General features: G+C 40.6%; 1 protein-coding gene across 1 annotated transcript in view; it reads right to left on the bottom strand.

Annotated features, from left to right (window-relative positions):
- Positions 1 to 302: 302 nt before the first annotated feature.
- The window catches only part of MTMR8 (myotubularin related protein 8), a gene marked incomplete at both ends in the record, with an annotated part of 30142 nt that continues 13846 nt past the window's right edge, over positions 303 to 16598 (bottom strand). Inside the window, 5 exon segments of the mRNA XM_081081635.1 lie at positions 303 to 374; positions 930 to 1033; positions 1036 to 1054; positions 10768 to 10877; positions 13822 to 13954. Coding sequence (XP_080937761.1) covers positions 303 to 374; positions 930 to 1033; positions 1036 to 1054; positions 10768 to 10877; positions 13822 to 13954 — 438 coding nt within the window.

The following is a 16598-nucleotide window of genomic DNA, read 5'->3' on the forward strand; positions in this document are numbered from 1 at the left end:
CTAAACCGGCAGTCAGACATCCCCCGAGGGGTCCCAGATTGGAGAGGGTGCAGGGACACCCTCCCCTCTCCAGTGCATGAATTTTGTGCACCAGGCCCCTAGTACAGATAAATCAAAGCACTTTGCTAAAATGGACTTTATACAAGTTTAGGTTGAACTGATAATAAATAAGTTAATTACCCAAATGATAACTAAGTGACTTGTATTTCTTTTAACGGCCTGTACATTATTCCTTCAAATTTCAAATGCTCTCAGGAAAAATTATTCTGGATGTGTATCCAGTATCACATTTCTTTTGGCTTTTACATGATGTGTGACAAGCTATTTGAGCCATAGATAAATGCAATCTTGATAAACATGATATTAAATTCAACCTATAAAAAAAACAGATCTCCAAAATTAGTACTTGGGATGATATTATATTCAACCTATGAAAAAAAAGGACTCCAAAGTTAGTACTTGAGTTTGTACCAAGATTTGTTCTTGGTACAAACCTATTTTCAGCCTTTTTTTAAAAAAGCATTCTTAAAAACCTATTTTTTAGAAAAATCAATTAAGAAGCCTTAGATTCAGAACCAGAAAACAATCATGAATCTGACATCCAATCAGCTGATATGTTGAAGATGATGAACCCATCTAACAGCCTATTTAACAGTCATCCTCTCAGCTTTGCAAACTTTTTAGTCTTTCCTATCATTTATAGCAACCTATTACATATAACTGACCTTCTGATAGGTAAACTATGTTGAATATACAACAGAAAGCATATAGACTGCAAATGCCTAATTTAGTAGGAAGAACCAAAGCTGAAAAAGAGATTTTGTAGATTTGGAACTTCTTGTAGAAAACAAATTGGTTGAAAGTTCTTTCTTATTTATCCATAATCTGTCATTTATGCAAAGTAAAATATCAATTGTTTACTCTCTTACCATGAGACCTTTGAATGTCCTATAAAATGGATATAAGAGGATTCTGGCCACAGAGCAGACCTGTGCTGTGCGGTCCCACCCATCAAAACAGTGGACTAAGACATTGCCTTTTCTACCTTCACTGCCTATGAAGACAAGAGATAAAAAGTAACATAGATAACTTTTACATAGCATGCTGGGTTAATAAGTAGGCCAAATAGCATCACTATAGCACAGAGAACCTGGTTTTACTGGGCTACATTAATTTATTCTCATAATATTGGCATCCTCTATAGGGAATGAAATATATATATAAAGGAGTGCAACAAAAGGAGAACTTACCTAATGGGAAAAGAAAATCAAAACCAATACATGATTTAGGATAAAAAGAAAAATAAGTAAGTTCTAAATGCACCAAACTTCTGAAGAAGAGAAGGATCAACTCTAAGAGAGAGGAGTGGGCAAGAGAAAAAATTCATGCCCCAAAACATGCATTCCAGAAAAGTTTTGCATCCCAAACCTAGGTCTGACAAATAATTAACTCTGAAGTCTTTAGACACTTAGTTTTACTAACATAAATTCTTCCAACTTAAGATGGAGAGGTTTACCTGTTTTAGTACAGTTTCTGTGCAATCAGAATGACGTAAAATCTGGGCAGTTACTCAATCTGGGTAATTTTGGCAATGATAGATAATGAGCATTCACTTATTCATTCTAACACTTAATTATGTATCTCTCTGTGCCACTTATGTGTTATGTATTAGAGATACAAAGATGAGACTCAGTTCTGCTTCAAGGAGCTCACAAACTAGAGTGACCAAAGATAGATAAATACAATATAGCGAAAAAATGCTGGTATAGAGCAATGCTTAGTAGTTATATCTTTTTGTAGGATTCAGGGAAGCTTGAGCCTTAAAGAAAGAGTAGGATTTCCTCAGGTGATAAAAGAGAAGAAATTAATTTATTCACTCATTCACTCCTCCACACATATAACCAGTAATTACTCTGTGACTATACAAGAAACACTATGATGTGCACTGGGGATACAAAGGAGTCAAACACATGGATGACTGCAAACCAATGGTAACTAAAACAATAACAGTCCATACCAAGTATAACAGGCACAAAATAACCAAAGAAGAAGAGACAACTAAAGTGGACTTGTCAGATGATAGGCTTTTGTCATATTGAAAAGACATTCCAGGCAGAGTGCACAACATGACAGCATGTAGAAAGGAAAGGAGGTATGACATTGGTGAGAAATTCTAAGTAACTTGATTGAGGCTAGGTGTAGAGTGAGGAAGTGGGGAGAGACAGGCCTGCACAGGAGGGCAATGGTCAGACTAACAAGTGTGCATTTCATCTGGTGACAACAGGGAACCATTGAATTGTTAAAAAAAAGAGGAGTTCCATGATAAGATGTGCTCACTGTGGTGGCAGTAAGGAGAATGGATTGGGTGGACATGAGTTTGGATTTAGGAAGACCAGTTAGAGAGCTACTAAAATTGTGAAAAGCAAAAAGGCCTGAAATAAGATAGTAGTATTGGGTCTAAAACAGGAGAAGGGGGAAGTTAAGGATGATTCTGAAATGTGTGGATAACAGCACCATTAGTCTGAACAGTGAACAGAGAAGGAGAGATAAGTTTTAGTTTGTGTAGAGAGTTAAGATTTCAGTTTGGGCCATGGTGAGTCTCAAGCAGTTAAGGGACATCTAATGGAGAGTTCAGTGGATAATTGGATATGTGGGTCTAAAGTTCAGTAGGGGGCTGGAAACTGGGCCTGAGTGTAGATTTGAACATTATATAATTAGAGATAGTAGTGGAAACTGTGGGTATGGCTGGTGCTGTCTAGGCAGAGACCAAAGTAAGAAAAGGAAAGACCTGGAAAAGCAGTGACCTTTAAAGGGAAAGTAGAGGAAAGGGGGTTATACAGGAGTCAGCCTGTGAAAAATCAGCCTGAAAGATAGAAAGAGAACCATGAAGGAATAGTTTGGTTAAAGTCAGGATGAGAAAAGAAGAACAATGTTGGAGGGATCACAATACCAGATATCAAGCTATACTACAAAGCCACTGTCCTCAAAATGGCCTGGTACTGGCACAAGAACAGACATATAGACCAGTGGAACAGAACAGAGAACCCAGAAATCAACACGAGCCATTATGCTCAATTAATATTTGACAAAGGAGGCAAGAGCATACAATGGAGTCAACACAGTCTCTTCAATAAATGGTGTTGGGAAAATTGGACAGATAGATGAAAAAAAATAAAACTAGACCACCAACTTACACCATACACAAAAAAAAAAAAAAACTCAAAATGGATAAAGGACTTAAACATAAAATGGAAACCATAAAAATCTAAGAAAAAAGCCATAGACAGCTAAATAGCAGACATTTGTCATAGCAATAACTTTACCAATACAGTTCTTAGGGAAATGGAAACTAAGGAGAAAATAAACAAATGGGACTACATCAAAATAAAAAGCTTCTGCACAGCAAAAGAAACCATCAACAAAACAACAAGAAAGCCCACTGCATGGGAGAACATATTTGCCAATGATATCTCCCCTAAGGGTTTAATCTCCAAAATTTACAGGGAATTCATACAACTCAACAAAAGGAAAATAAACAATCCAATCAAAAAATGGGCAAAGGACCTAAATAGACACTTGTCAAAAGAGGACATACAGAAGGCCAAGAGACATATGAAAACATGCTCAAAGTCACTAATCATACGAGAGATAAAATCAAAACAACAATGAGGTACCATCTCACACCTGCCAGAATGACTATCATCAACAAATAAACTATCAACAAGTGCTGGAGAGGATGGGGAGAAAAAGGAACCCTCCTTCACTGCTGGTGGGAATGCAGACTGGTGCAGCCACTGTGGAGAACAGTATGGTGTTTCCTCAAAAAATTAAAAATTGAACTGCCATTTGACCCAGTAATACCATTTCTAGGAATATATCCCAAGAAAACACAAACACCAATCAGAAAGGATATATGAACCCCTATGTTCATAGCAGCACAACTTACAATAGCTAAGATTTGGAAACAGCCTAAATGCCCATCAGCAGGTGAGTGGATTAGAAAACTGTGGTACATCTACACAATGGAATACTACACTGCTGTAAAAAAGAAGAAATGTTTACCATTTGCAACAGCATAGATGGAACTGGAGAGCACTATGCTAAGCAAAATAAGCCAGTCAGTGAAAGATAAATATCATATGATCTCACTCATTTGTGGACTATAAAGAACATTATAAACTGATGAACAAAAATAAATACAGAGGCAAAGAAGCATCAAACAGACTGTCAAACTACAGTGGGAAGGCTAGGGAGGGTTGGGGGGTGATTAAGAGATCAACCAAAGGACTTGTATGCATGCATGTAAGCATAACCAATAGACACAAGACCCTGGGAGGGGGTGAGGGCATGTGCTGGGGGGTAGGGGAGGCCGGGGGGAGGTCAATGGGGGGAAAGGAGACATATGTATTACTATTTGTAATACTTTAAACAATAAAATAAAAAAAAATAAAATCAGGACTGGAAAAGTGGTTGAATGCTGTCAAATGCAGCAAAGAGGTCAAAATAAGAACAAATATTAAAGAATGGCCCTTAGATTTGACAGGTCGGGGTCATTAGTGACCTCAGCAAGAGTAGTAGTAATGGTATGAAAATAGTATCACAGTGAACTGAAGACTGAAGGGAGATCAGGAAATGCTAATAAGGAAGATCAACTACTTTCAAGAAAGTTTTAACCAAGAGGAAAGAGGATAAGAGGACAATAGCTAGAAGAGGATAAGAAAATGTAGAAGAAAGATTCCTTGAAGAAGGAGGGGATGGGATTTAGAATACAGGTAAAGAGATAAATCTTACACAGAAGATATACCATTTCCTATGAGAGAGCAAGGAAGGAGACACAAAAAGAGTTGGTAAGTATAATAGTAGAAGATGAGAGCTATCCTTCATTTTTCTTCATGAAGAGACATGCTTACATGTGCTTATGGAGAGGGGAGTAAGAGTGGAGTAGCCAGCATGAAAGGTAAAAATTAGGAATACCTGCTTGGTGGACAGCACTCAAACAGAGACACATAAAATGATTGCTAAGTGGCTTTAAGACTACATAACTACAGCTAAGATTATGGAGCATAAACTTGTGATAGTACCAATCAACATAGTTATGGGATCTATTTCTTTGTAGCAATGTTTAGTCATTAGGGTGTAAGCATCATCTATCATACTGGCAAACATGTAAAAAGATTGATGAGTCCAGCCAGTATTGCTCAGTGGTTGAGCATAGACCAGGAGGTCACAGTTAGATTTGTCATCAGGGCACATGCCTGGGTTGCGGGCTCAATCCCACAGTAGGGGGGCATGTAGGAGGCAGCCAATTAATAATTTTCTCTCATCATTGAAATTTTTATCTCTCTCCCTTTCCCTTCCTCTCTGAAATCAATAAAAATATACATATTTTTAAATTAAATTAATACATAAATTGATGATAATCATTACTGACAATGTGGAGAAATAGGTATTCTTGGTAGGAATGGAAACTGATGTGATCTATTTGGAGGGCAATTTGGCCATGTCTAGTTAAAGTTCGAAGTATTCATACTCTTTGACTCTGAAAATCCACTTCTAAGAATGTTTACACATATATGTTCAAGGGAATTTTGTGCAAAAATGTCTGCATTTGTTAAAGAACTGGGAATAGCTGAATTGCCCATTATCAGGGAACTATGGCAAATTCACATAATGAAAGATGGTATAGTCTTTGAAAAGAATGTACTGACTAAACTGACCTGGAAAATGTCATTATACCTTAAGTATAAAATATCATATGCAGAACAATATGCACAGCATAATCCCATTTTTACAAAGTAGTAATAATAGTATGTAAATCTGTATGTGTAAAAGCTCTAGAGCTGCACTGCCCAATATGGTAGTCACTAGACACAAGTGACTATTTAAATTAAAATTCACCAATATTAAATAAAATTTATAATTCAGTTTCTCAGTTTCACTAGCAAAATTTCCAGTATAAAATTTCCACATGTGGCCCTGCTGGCATGGCTCAGTGGTTGAGCATCAAGCTATGAACCAGGAGGTCAGGGTTTGATTCCCGATCAGGGCACATGCCCGGGTTGTAGGCTTGATCCCCAGTGTGGGGCTTGCAGGAGGCAACCAATCAATGATTCTCTCTCATCACTGATGTTTCTATCTCTCTCCCTCTCCCTTTCTCTTTGAAATCAATAAGAATACCCTATATAATAAAGAGGGAATATGCTAATTGACCATCACACCCTCACAAGATGGCAGTGCCCACAGCCACAAGATGGCGATGCCCAGTCCCCTCAGCCCCACCGGGGGCCTTGGGTCCTCCTGCACCCCCCACTGACTGAGGCTCAGGCAAGCAGGGCTGGCCAAGGTACAGTCAAGTCTCAGATGACAGCTACCGAGCCGCCTGGGGCTGGCCTGAGGTGCAGGCAAGCCTTGGATGGAGGCTGCCTAGCCTCCCACGGTGGCCCGAGGCGCAGGTAACCAGGGCCAGCTGAGGATTGTGTTGTCGGCAGTGGCAGCAGCAGAGGTGTGATGGGGGCACCGCCTTCCCCTGATCACTGGGTTGCCTCCTGCCCCTAAGGACTCCCAGACTGTGAGAGGGAGCAGGTGGGCTGAGGGACCCTCCACTCCAGTGCATGAATTTTCATGCACCAGACCTCTAGTCAATATATATAAAAGCCTAAGCGACCAGCTGACCCACTGACCGTTCAACCAGCCTACCGGTAGCTATGACATGCACTGACCATCGGGGGCATACGCTCAACATAGGAGCTGCCAAGCTGCAGTGACATGGCAGCTGTGGTTCTCCGGTTCTCTGGTGATGCACCTGGAACTAGAGAAGAAGGAGCCTGACTCCAGTGTGCGTCACCTGAGAACTGCCCTCTCACAATCCGGAACCCCTCAGAGGATGTCAGAGAACTGATTTCAGCCCGATCCCCACATGTCAGGCCGAGGGACCCCACTGCGTGCACTGGTCCTCTAGCCCATTGGATCCCCACTTCAGGTCTGGCTCCCCACCAGGCCTTTAGCCCATTGTAGAGGTTGTGGGTTTGGCCCTCACAGAAACTTTTTGACTCCACTAGCTAAATGATGAGATGTGCAGAACCTACTGGCTGTGGCCTGACATCCGGCGCCCACACCGGCCCATCTGCTTAATATTTCTAGCGAATTTTCCTGCTACCACTCTTGGCTGGGAAACCTGCCCTGCCGCTGCTTCCCTCCTTCCGGGAAGACAGTAGCCCTAGCGGGCAACCTCCAGGGAGATAAGGAGGCGAAGGAGCAGCTCAGGTGGGAAGAAGGAGGTTCCCACTGCCAAAGGACTCTGCCTGGGAGAAAGGACCTAGGTGGGAGCCTGACATTGAGCAGGGTCCTGCCCTAGGCCAATTAGATTCCAGGCTAAGTAAATCCTGTTTGCTAAATAACTGCATTTTGCAGCTAAATGCTCACAAGTTGTCAACTACTGCTAAACTTAGGGTAAAGTGAGATGAAAGAAACGAGACAGATACAGAGAGCAAGTGACATAATATTGGGAGAAGAGAGGAGGGAGCCGAATTTCAGGGTGCCTCAGGAGATGAAGAGCTGGTTTCAGCCCTATCCCTGCAGGCCAATCTGAGGGACCCCACCAGTGCACGAATCCATGCACCAGGCCTCTAATCTATCTATCATCTATCTATCTATCTATCTATCTATCTATCTATCTATCTATCTTTTATATATATACATATATATATATAAATATACATATATATAAATATATATAAATATATATATATATACACACTAGAGGCCTGATGCACAAAATTCGTGCAAGAGTAGGCCTTCCTCTCCCCGGCTGCCTGCACTGGCTTCCCTCTGGCACCCAGGACCCGGGCTTCCCTTGCAGAAGGTCGTCCGGAAGGACATCCGGTCTAATTAGCATATTACGCTTTTATTATATATATATATATATATATATATATATATATATATATATATATAATAGAGAAATATGCTAATTAACCGGGACACCCTAATGGGTCAATTGGACAGGAGGTTGGGTGAGCAGCATGGGGGGCGGGGCGGCAGGGGCCTCGGTGACGCCTGCGCTGGAGAAGGGCCTGATCAGCAGTAGCTGTGGCTGCTTCAAGAGCGGGAGAGGGAGGCAGGGCTGGACTGGTAGCAGCCGTGGCTGTTGGGGAGCGAGGCAGGGCCGGACCAGCAAGCTGCGGAGTCCCGGGAGTGAGGCAGGGCCGGACCAAGAGGCTGCAGGGCCCGGGGAGCAAGGCAGGGCCAGACCAGCAGGCTGCAGGGTCCAGGGGTCCAGGGGTCCAGGGGTCCAGAGGTCCAGGGGTCCAGGGAGTGAGGCAGGGCCGGACCAGCAGGCTGAGAGGCCAGGGATCAAGGCAGAGTCAGGTCAGCAGTGGTTGCAGGGGCTGCTGCGCTGTGGGCCCAGGTCAGGGCTCATGGAGGAGGCAACCAATTGATGTGTCCCTCTCACATTGATGTTTTTCTTTGTCTTTCCCTCTCTCTTCCATGCTTTCTAAAAATCAATGGGAAAATATCCCTAGGTGACTCGAGGGTGGGTGGCACCGCATGATTTCCAATTGTGCACTGGGCTCCTATATATTAGGATATGAATATATATATGGATCTGCAAGGGAAGCCCGGGTCCTGGGTGCCAGAGGGAAGCCAGTGCAGGCAGCTCGGGAGAGGAAGGCCTACTCTTGCACGAATTTCGTGCATCAGGCCTCTAGTGTGTATATATATATATATATATATATATATATATATATATATATTTATAATTTTGCAAATTTCTGCATATATATTTGCAGAAAGTTCAAATAGTGCTGATCTACAGGCATACACATTAAACTATTATAATAATTATGTGTATGTTGTAGAGCAAACTACAGGAATCATTCACATTTGATGTTATATATTTCTGAAATGATTACTTCTTTGATAATTTACATGTACAACTTTTGTAATGAGAAAAAAATAAAGATAATAAAAGAGAAAGAGAGGGGCACTCTATGTTTTTGGGAGCAATAAGAAGTTCACTATTGCCAGGGTCTTTGGGGAACCTTTGGAGCATTTGAGCTTAAAGTGACATTATCAAATGTGCTTTTAGAAGTAATTTGGTAGCCAAGTTGGGGAGTAACTAAGAAAAATGCAAACAAGTAAACAAATTAGTCATGGGGATATAAAATACAACGTAGGAAATATAGTCAATAATAGTGTAATAACTATGTGTGGTGACAGTTAGGTACTGGAAATATGAAGAGGAACACTTTATAAAGTGAATAATTGTCTAATCACTATGCTGTACACCTGAAACTAATACAAGATATTTAATGTAAACTTTAAAACTTAAATATTTTAAAAATAATTTTAAAAATATAAAATAAATGTGGCAAATAATACAAAAGTAAACAAGTTAAGTAGTTATTATAGTACTTTAAGCAAGGAATGATAAATGTCTTAACTAGAGAAGTAGCAGTTGAGGCTGGGGAGAATGAATAGATTTGAGAAACACTTCTGAGGTAGAACTGATAGGAGTAGGCAATTGCCAGATGGAGGGGAAGAGAGAGGATTCAAGGCTGAGTTTTCAAGCTTGGAATAGGGGGCAGGTGGTGCTGGAGATGAGGAGCACACTATAATTGTGCAATCTGAAGCATATCTTTTTCAACCACACATTCTAATTCAACCAATATTTATCAGGTTGTACTGTCTATCAAATTGATCCCTCTTCTCCATCCTCACTCTCTTTGGCATAATCAAGTTAGTTTCAGAAAGGGAATGCAGATGTACAGGTATAGGGCATGTGAAAAAGGATTAGTATGAAGAATGGTTAGAACTGGGCTTAAAACAATCAACAGGTCACATAGTAAACATTAATAACATAATATAATAAAAAGTATAGACAATAAGACTAGGACAGTGAAAAGCGTTAGGGTTGGATATTTAAGGCTGTTAATTACATATACTCTTCAAACATTTTAAGCCAGAGACTATATATCTCATTACTTTTAACTGAGAAAATGACATTAGAGGGGTGAAAAGTCATTCTCTCCTTTACTTTACTTCTACAAATAACAGAGTAGGGTGAAGAGGGAGAGTTCTCATGTAGGAATACATATAAACAAAACCTCAAAATGAGAAAATGTACACTCCCAATTTCTTCTTCTTCTTTTTACATCATTGTAACTGATACAGAGGCCAGGGTTCTGGAGTTCAGAAAATAAGTAAGTCAGCATGAATGAGTAATGAAGCCTGCCTGGACTGCATTCAGAGGCAGACTCTAAAAGGAAGTAAAAAAGGATCTACTTCATACTCAGAGCTCTGAATACATTCTGCATTTATTTTACACTCACTCTTATTTCCACTTGATACCTTAGAATCAATACAAAAATACAACAGAGTATTTGAGCAGGAAAGACCATTAGAGATCATTTAAGAGTTTTTAACATGAGGTAAAGGGCTCTGTGAAATCATTGACATTAAGCCTATTTTCTGCATGTATGGCCATATGTACTTTTTTTTCAGGAGGAGAAAGTCAATACTATTCCCAAAGAGTTCTGTGGATCTTACAAAAATTATAACTTTAGATTCTAGTCCAACCACCTTGTTTTACAGATGAAGAAACTGTGGCCTGGAAAAGATTTGCCCAGGGCTCACAATGAATTAGTAGCAGAGGTGAATCTAGAAACTAAGTTTCTTTTCAGTATTCTTTCCACCATGATACAATGGCTACCTCAATAGATCCCATAGTTAAAGTCAGTACAAGTTCTTAAAAGTCCTGATTATTACCTTTGCAGTGAAAATTCCAGCATCCATAATAGTTTTAATGTGTCTCAACCACCTGGAGCTCTCCAGGCCACTAAGAAACTCACTCATTGTTGGAGTTTTCAATTCACAAACTAAGGTAGACAGGGAAATGTCAGGGGCAGAAATAGAGTATTGGGGACTAGCTACAATTATAGGAAATATTAATCATGCTCTGTTAACCATGATGGTTCTGTTCTGATTAGAAAGCACATTTTCACTTGGCTGGGAGTTGTGCACCCTGGGACGTGGGAGCTAATATGAGAATTCAGTCCACCTTCCTGTCCTGAGAACTGCCTATCATTATGCAAAGATTTACAACCTTATTGCTGAGACAATCTAGTCCTGGAAGCACCTGCTCTTTACAACCCTAGCCCCTGTAATCTGTTCCTGGAACACCTGGGGGCACCCGCCCTCTGTGACTCCCTCTCTCCAGCCCACATGACTTGTAACCTGTAATGAATATTCCATGCCCACTTTCCCATACCTATAATTCCTACTTTCCCACATAATCTTTGTCCTTCTACCCAATATAAACAGCTGGCTTATGGTGGGATGGAGAGCAGATTTTTGTGGATTACCTGCTGCTATCCCATAATGCCAGCATTATTGGAATAAACGCTCATATACGATTCAACTCTCTCTGCTTAATTGGCTGAAGTAGTGACAGGCAGCCTGAATTCCTTGGTTGTCCTGTTACAGAAGCAGAAATTGAAATTCACAATAACCTCTATTTATTCACCAAGAAAGGTGAAAAAGTGGATCCTAATTTTGTAAATGAGGAAACTGAGGCACAGAAAGGTGAAATGATTAGTTATAAACCACACAGTGAATCAGGGACAGGATTAGGGCTAGAGTCTACCATAGCTTCCAGATCCAGTCCCTTCTTTCTTGAGTTGTACAATCTACCCCCAAGCCAACAAAAATCTCTAAGAAAAGAGCCAGAAGAATGAGTCAGTATCCAGAGGAAAACACTCACATCTCCTCTTATTCAAAAACACATTTATTCCTATGCCCTCACCCTGGCTCTCAGTCATCTGTTTTTTACTGTGCATGTGGCAGCATAAGAATTTCTCCTCCTGCCTCTCTGCTAATTTAGTACTTGCCCTGCAGCATCCCTGGGGAGATTTTCCTGTCCATTGTGAGAATTAGGTCTCCTAGTGGCAGTCCCCTGGAATATGTGAATGAGTTTGTTTACTCTAAAGTTTCCCAGCACACTAGATGGAATGATGCCCTGCTACCTGCTTCAGCTTCCCATTTTATTAAGCTTAATAGAGGCCCAGTGCACGAAATTCATGCACAGGTGCAGTCCCTAGGCCTGGGCAGTGATCGAAGCGTGAGCGTCTGGCGTGGAAGGGCAGGTCCCAGGTGACCTCTAGGCCCTGGGCAGCACCTGGACCCCCAGGCCTTCACACGCCCCCCTCTGCCTGAGTCACAGAACCTGAGTCCCCACATGGAAATGTGGTGAGCATAGCCGGACACCGTGGGCCAGGGTGCAGCATGGGCCTCTGGAACACCCAGCAGTGCCACATGGAAGCCAGGCAGGCCCTGCGCAAACCCACGGGGAGCTCAACCAGCCACTGTAGTCCCAGTGGCTGCAGCCTAGCTCACCCAGAAGGTGCAGGGGTGGGCTTCTCCCAGGTGCCTGGCACCTGAGTGGGGGGCCGGGGGAGAAGGGGCCTTCCCCAATGCATGAGCCCTGGTGTCCTGGGGGAGGGTAGCAGGGGGAGTGAGCACAAGCTTGGCAGACACCCTGCATTCTCACTGCACCTCCGTCCCCATCACCCCCGTCCCCAGGTAGCCAGTGAGAGGTAGCAGCTGATTGCTGAAACCCACCATGCTCCACACGGCCCTCTGGTGGTCAGTGCATATCATAGCAAGTGGTCAAACTCCCAGTCTCCAGGTTAAACTCCTTGCCTGAGGGAACAATTTGCATATTAGGCTTTTATTATATAAGATTATTTAGTTCCCTTTTGCGCTTTACCTTATATTAATTAATAACTAGCTTTCTTATATTAAAAGCTAGCTTTCTACACTTACACACTCACTCATCCTAACTCTGCAGCCCCCTAACATCTGTCTGTTCTCCCACACCCTCACTTACTCCTTGCATCCTTGTGCAATCTCAACACATTGGGGAGGGAAAAGGTTAATTTTCATAAACTTTGCACTGGTTATCCAGCAGAGGGCAATCTTTTGCTTCAAAAAAATCAGTAAGAAGTCCTGTTCTCTGCTACACATATTCTGTGACAAAGAGAAAAAAAGAAGAGATTTAAGGAAGAGGAACACTAATATCCTAAATAGGATGCAGACTGCTGAAACAGGATCTGATAAGGGTCATGTAAGGGAGAGGTCTTGGCCTATAACATAAGTATAAAATTGACAAAAAGAGAGGAAGAACAGAGAGTTCACTAAAGAAGGCAGATTTTCACCATCTCTTCCTGAGTTGACATAGCACATCATGGAATCCTGGGTAGTGGCTTTGAGAGAAATGTTTGAGACTCAAGAGTCCTGTAAGGCTCCAATCTCGCCTTGCCTCTACTTTGACCCCAATTATTTTTCAGTGATGACAGATGACCCAAATTGTATGGCATTAGCTTCATTCTGTTGAAGTCTAAATTTACCCTCTTCATCAGCACAGTGATGAAATCCGAATGACTCCTTACAGTAGGTTAAATGAGGTGATTTCTCACCCCGAGAATGATGCAATGAATCTCCAATTCATTTAAATTTATGTTGACCTACACTCCTAAACACCAGCCTCTATAATTCTATAGAGATGAATTATTTACACAGCAACTAAACCCAGATGGACTCCACCAATTTATGAAACTGAGCATCTTAGCTCCTCTGCCAGACCAAGACTGCTATAATTCATACTATGTAAGCTGGATTCATACTATAGCCAAAAACCTTATCACCTATTGAACCTGATCATCCGGTTGCTTTTATGGTCTACATCAAATCAGGCATATATATATATATATATATTAATGCAAAGCTCTGGCCTCTGGCCTATTCAAGGTGAAATCCTTCTACCTTCTAAGAGTTTCTGCAGGCTGCTCCGCATCACATGGATGTTCTCAGTGACCATGCACCTGAAGTGAATGTTGGCATAGTTGTTTTCATTTTCATACCCCTTCCCAGCTGCTCTGTTGGCCAAGGCATTCAACTGTAATAGTTGAGTAATAATAGAGCAGATTGGGCAGATGATAAAGTAACAGGATTCATCAATCTCAATACCTTATTCTAAACAGTTTTAAATCTTACCCGTTTAAAAAGATGTTAAATCAGACAAGGCACATTCTGGGATTGAGAGAATTTCACTGGTTTTTAGGTCAGGTTACATTGAGTAACAGAGGAGTATAGAGGGAGATTTAGTGTTTTGTGTTATTACTAAAACCCTGCTTAAGAGGTTGAAGGCTATGGAAGCTATGAGGATATCTGTCCTGAAGAAATGAAATTATTTTGAGCTTCCTATCACAAACAAATGTTTTCTCAGCTGAAGGGGCTTTATACTGGGAAACATGTGAAAGTTAAAAAATCTTTACATCTGAGAAGTTCTAGGAAGAAGTCTAAGAACTTCAGGGACAATGAATTTCAAATAGCTATTCTAGAAAAATGTCTAAAACATGCATGAGATAAATCACTCATTCACTGATAAAATTGACCTTTGTTAACACTATGTTCAGCTTGTGGTAATCAGAATATTTATTTCTAGGTCATAAGAAGAATGTTGGGCAGGGTAGGGAGTAAATGAGATGTAATCAGGAGACATTAAAACAATAACTAGAAAAAAAAAAGCCAAAATATTCCATGATGATAACCATCTTACTAATCAAATAGTTTTCTTTGTCTGGGCCTGTTTTCTCATCTCCCAGTATTATTCATTTCAAAAGACAGGAGGAGCATATATGTGGACAGCATGTAGTTTCTGTATTAATAGAAAAGAATGCCATTAAAACTTCAAAAGCACAAATAGTTCATATTAACACATTAAGGGAAAATAGTCTGTGTCAACATATTCTGTTTACAATGCAAGATACTTTTAAACAGAGGTGGGGAACCTTTTTTCTGCCAAGGGCCATTTGGATATTTATAACATCATTCACTTAATATAATTCACTTAATATACATTTATGTTGCTATGAAAAAAAGCTCCTACATTTATTGAATTTTGAGTCCCACCTGCAGTTGCCTTGGCGGGGCCAGATGTTCCCCACCCTTGTTTTAAAGGGAGAAGCATGAAGGTAATTTTGATTACTTATCACACAGACAATGCCACTGATATTTCATTACATTAATAACAATGTCAAAGGGACATCTGTGGAGGTACAAGCAACAGCCATCTTGTAGCAAGTAAATTTTCTATGACTGATAAATGTTTCAGCAAACAAAACAATAATTATAGTAGTCCCTATCCCAGTCTGGGCAGCAGTAGAAAGACCAGCTACTGCAGATAGTTAGCTACATGGAATCACTATAAAATCTTTGAGAATATGTCTGGCAGAGTTAAGGTAGAGCTACATATTAGCAGCCTAATGTTCAAGTAAGGAAGAAATATAACATTTACTGACCTCCTAGTATGTACCAGACACTGTGCTAGATCCTTTACCTATATTATTTCATGTAATCCTCACTTAAACCCCTCAAGATAGGTACTATTATTATTCCCATAAGAAAATAATCTCAGAGAGGTAAAGCAATTTCAACCAAAATCATATGGAAAAGGACTGAAGACAAGATCTGACTCCAGGTTTATCTAACTCTTAAAAATGTATTTTTGTACAACTACATTACAGTTTCTACTAAAAGTATAGATCTAGCCATCCAGAAGACAGATGCTGCTAGATATTTATTGCTAAGCCTTCTAAGAGAGAAAAAAAGGTACCTGTTAAAAGGGCTTTTTGGTCTTGGGTTTGGAAAAAAGGCACCAATCCTTTAGTTTTTCAAAAGCTTGGTATGTTTTCAATTACCATTTTAAGATATTTATTCTGATGAAAAATAGAGATTTGATTAAACTCTTTCCAATGTGGAATGGCACATGCAGTTACAGTTGAAGCAAGACAGCAAACTTCAGAGAAACTCAAAGATAGTGCCTGAGCAGAAAGGGAAATTAGTTTCTCTCTTGAACCCAGAGAGTCTTAGAGCTCTGGAGAATGGCCAGTGAAAGATCCCCAAAATGCAGGAAGCTGTCTAAGGCCACTATCTGATTTCATGCACAGCCAATTGCTCAACTGTGATGCCACAACCTTCTGGCTTAGGCTTAGATCTAAATCACTGGCTTAGCCATCACTAGTTAGTAATGGAACCTCCTAGTTTGCTACACTCCACACATCAAAATACAAGCAAAATTATTTCTGGCGTTCTAATGAAACCTCCTCGTTAGCCATACTCCACCCATCAAATTACAAGCAAAATTATTTCTATCTGGGGCTGTTTGTATAAAAAACAAACATATTTTAAGAAAAGTGAATCTGTTTTTTATTTGCCTTATTGGGCACAATTAACTCTTTGACAATCCCTTACAGAGCTATACAAAATGTAGAAGGTCAAAGAATTAATACAAAGAGTTTAGGGCAGGGGTCCTCAAACTACAGCTCGCGGGCCACATGCAAATACAAATATTGTATTTGTTCCCATTTTGTTTTTTTACTTCAAAATAAGATATGTGCAGTGTGCATAGGAATTTGTTCATAGGTTTTTTTAAAACTATAGTCCGGCCCTCCAACGGTCTGAGGGACAGTGAACTGGCCCCCTGTTTAAAAAGTTTGAGGACCCCTGGTTAGGGTGATACTTAGGTTGCTCTGAGGATC

The sequence above is a fragment of the Myotis nattereri genome, assembly GCF_964212035.1.
Source record: "Myotis nattereri genome assembly, chromosome: X".
Lineage (NCBI taxonomy): Eukaryota > Metazoa > Chordata > Mammalia > Chiroptera > Vespertilionidae > Myotis > Myotis nattereri.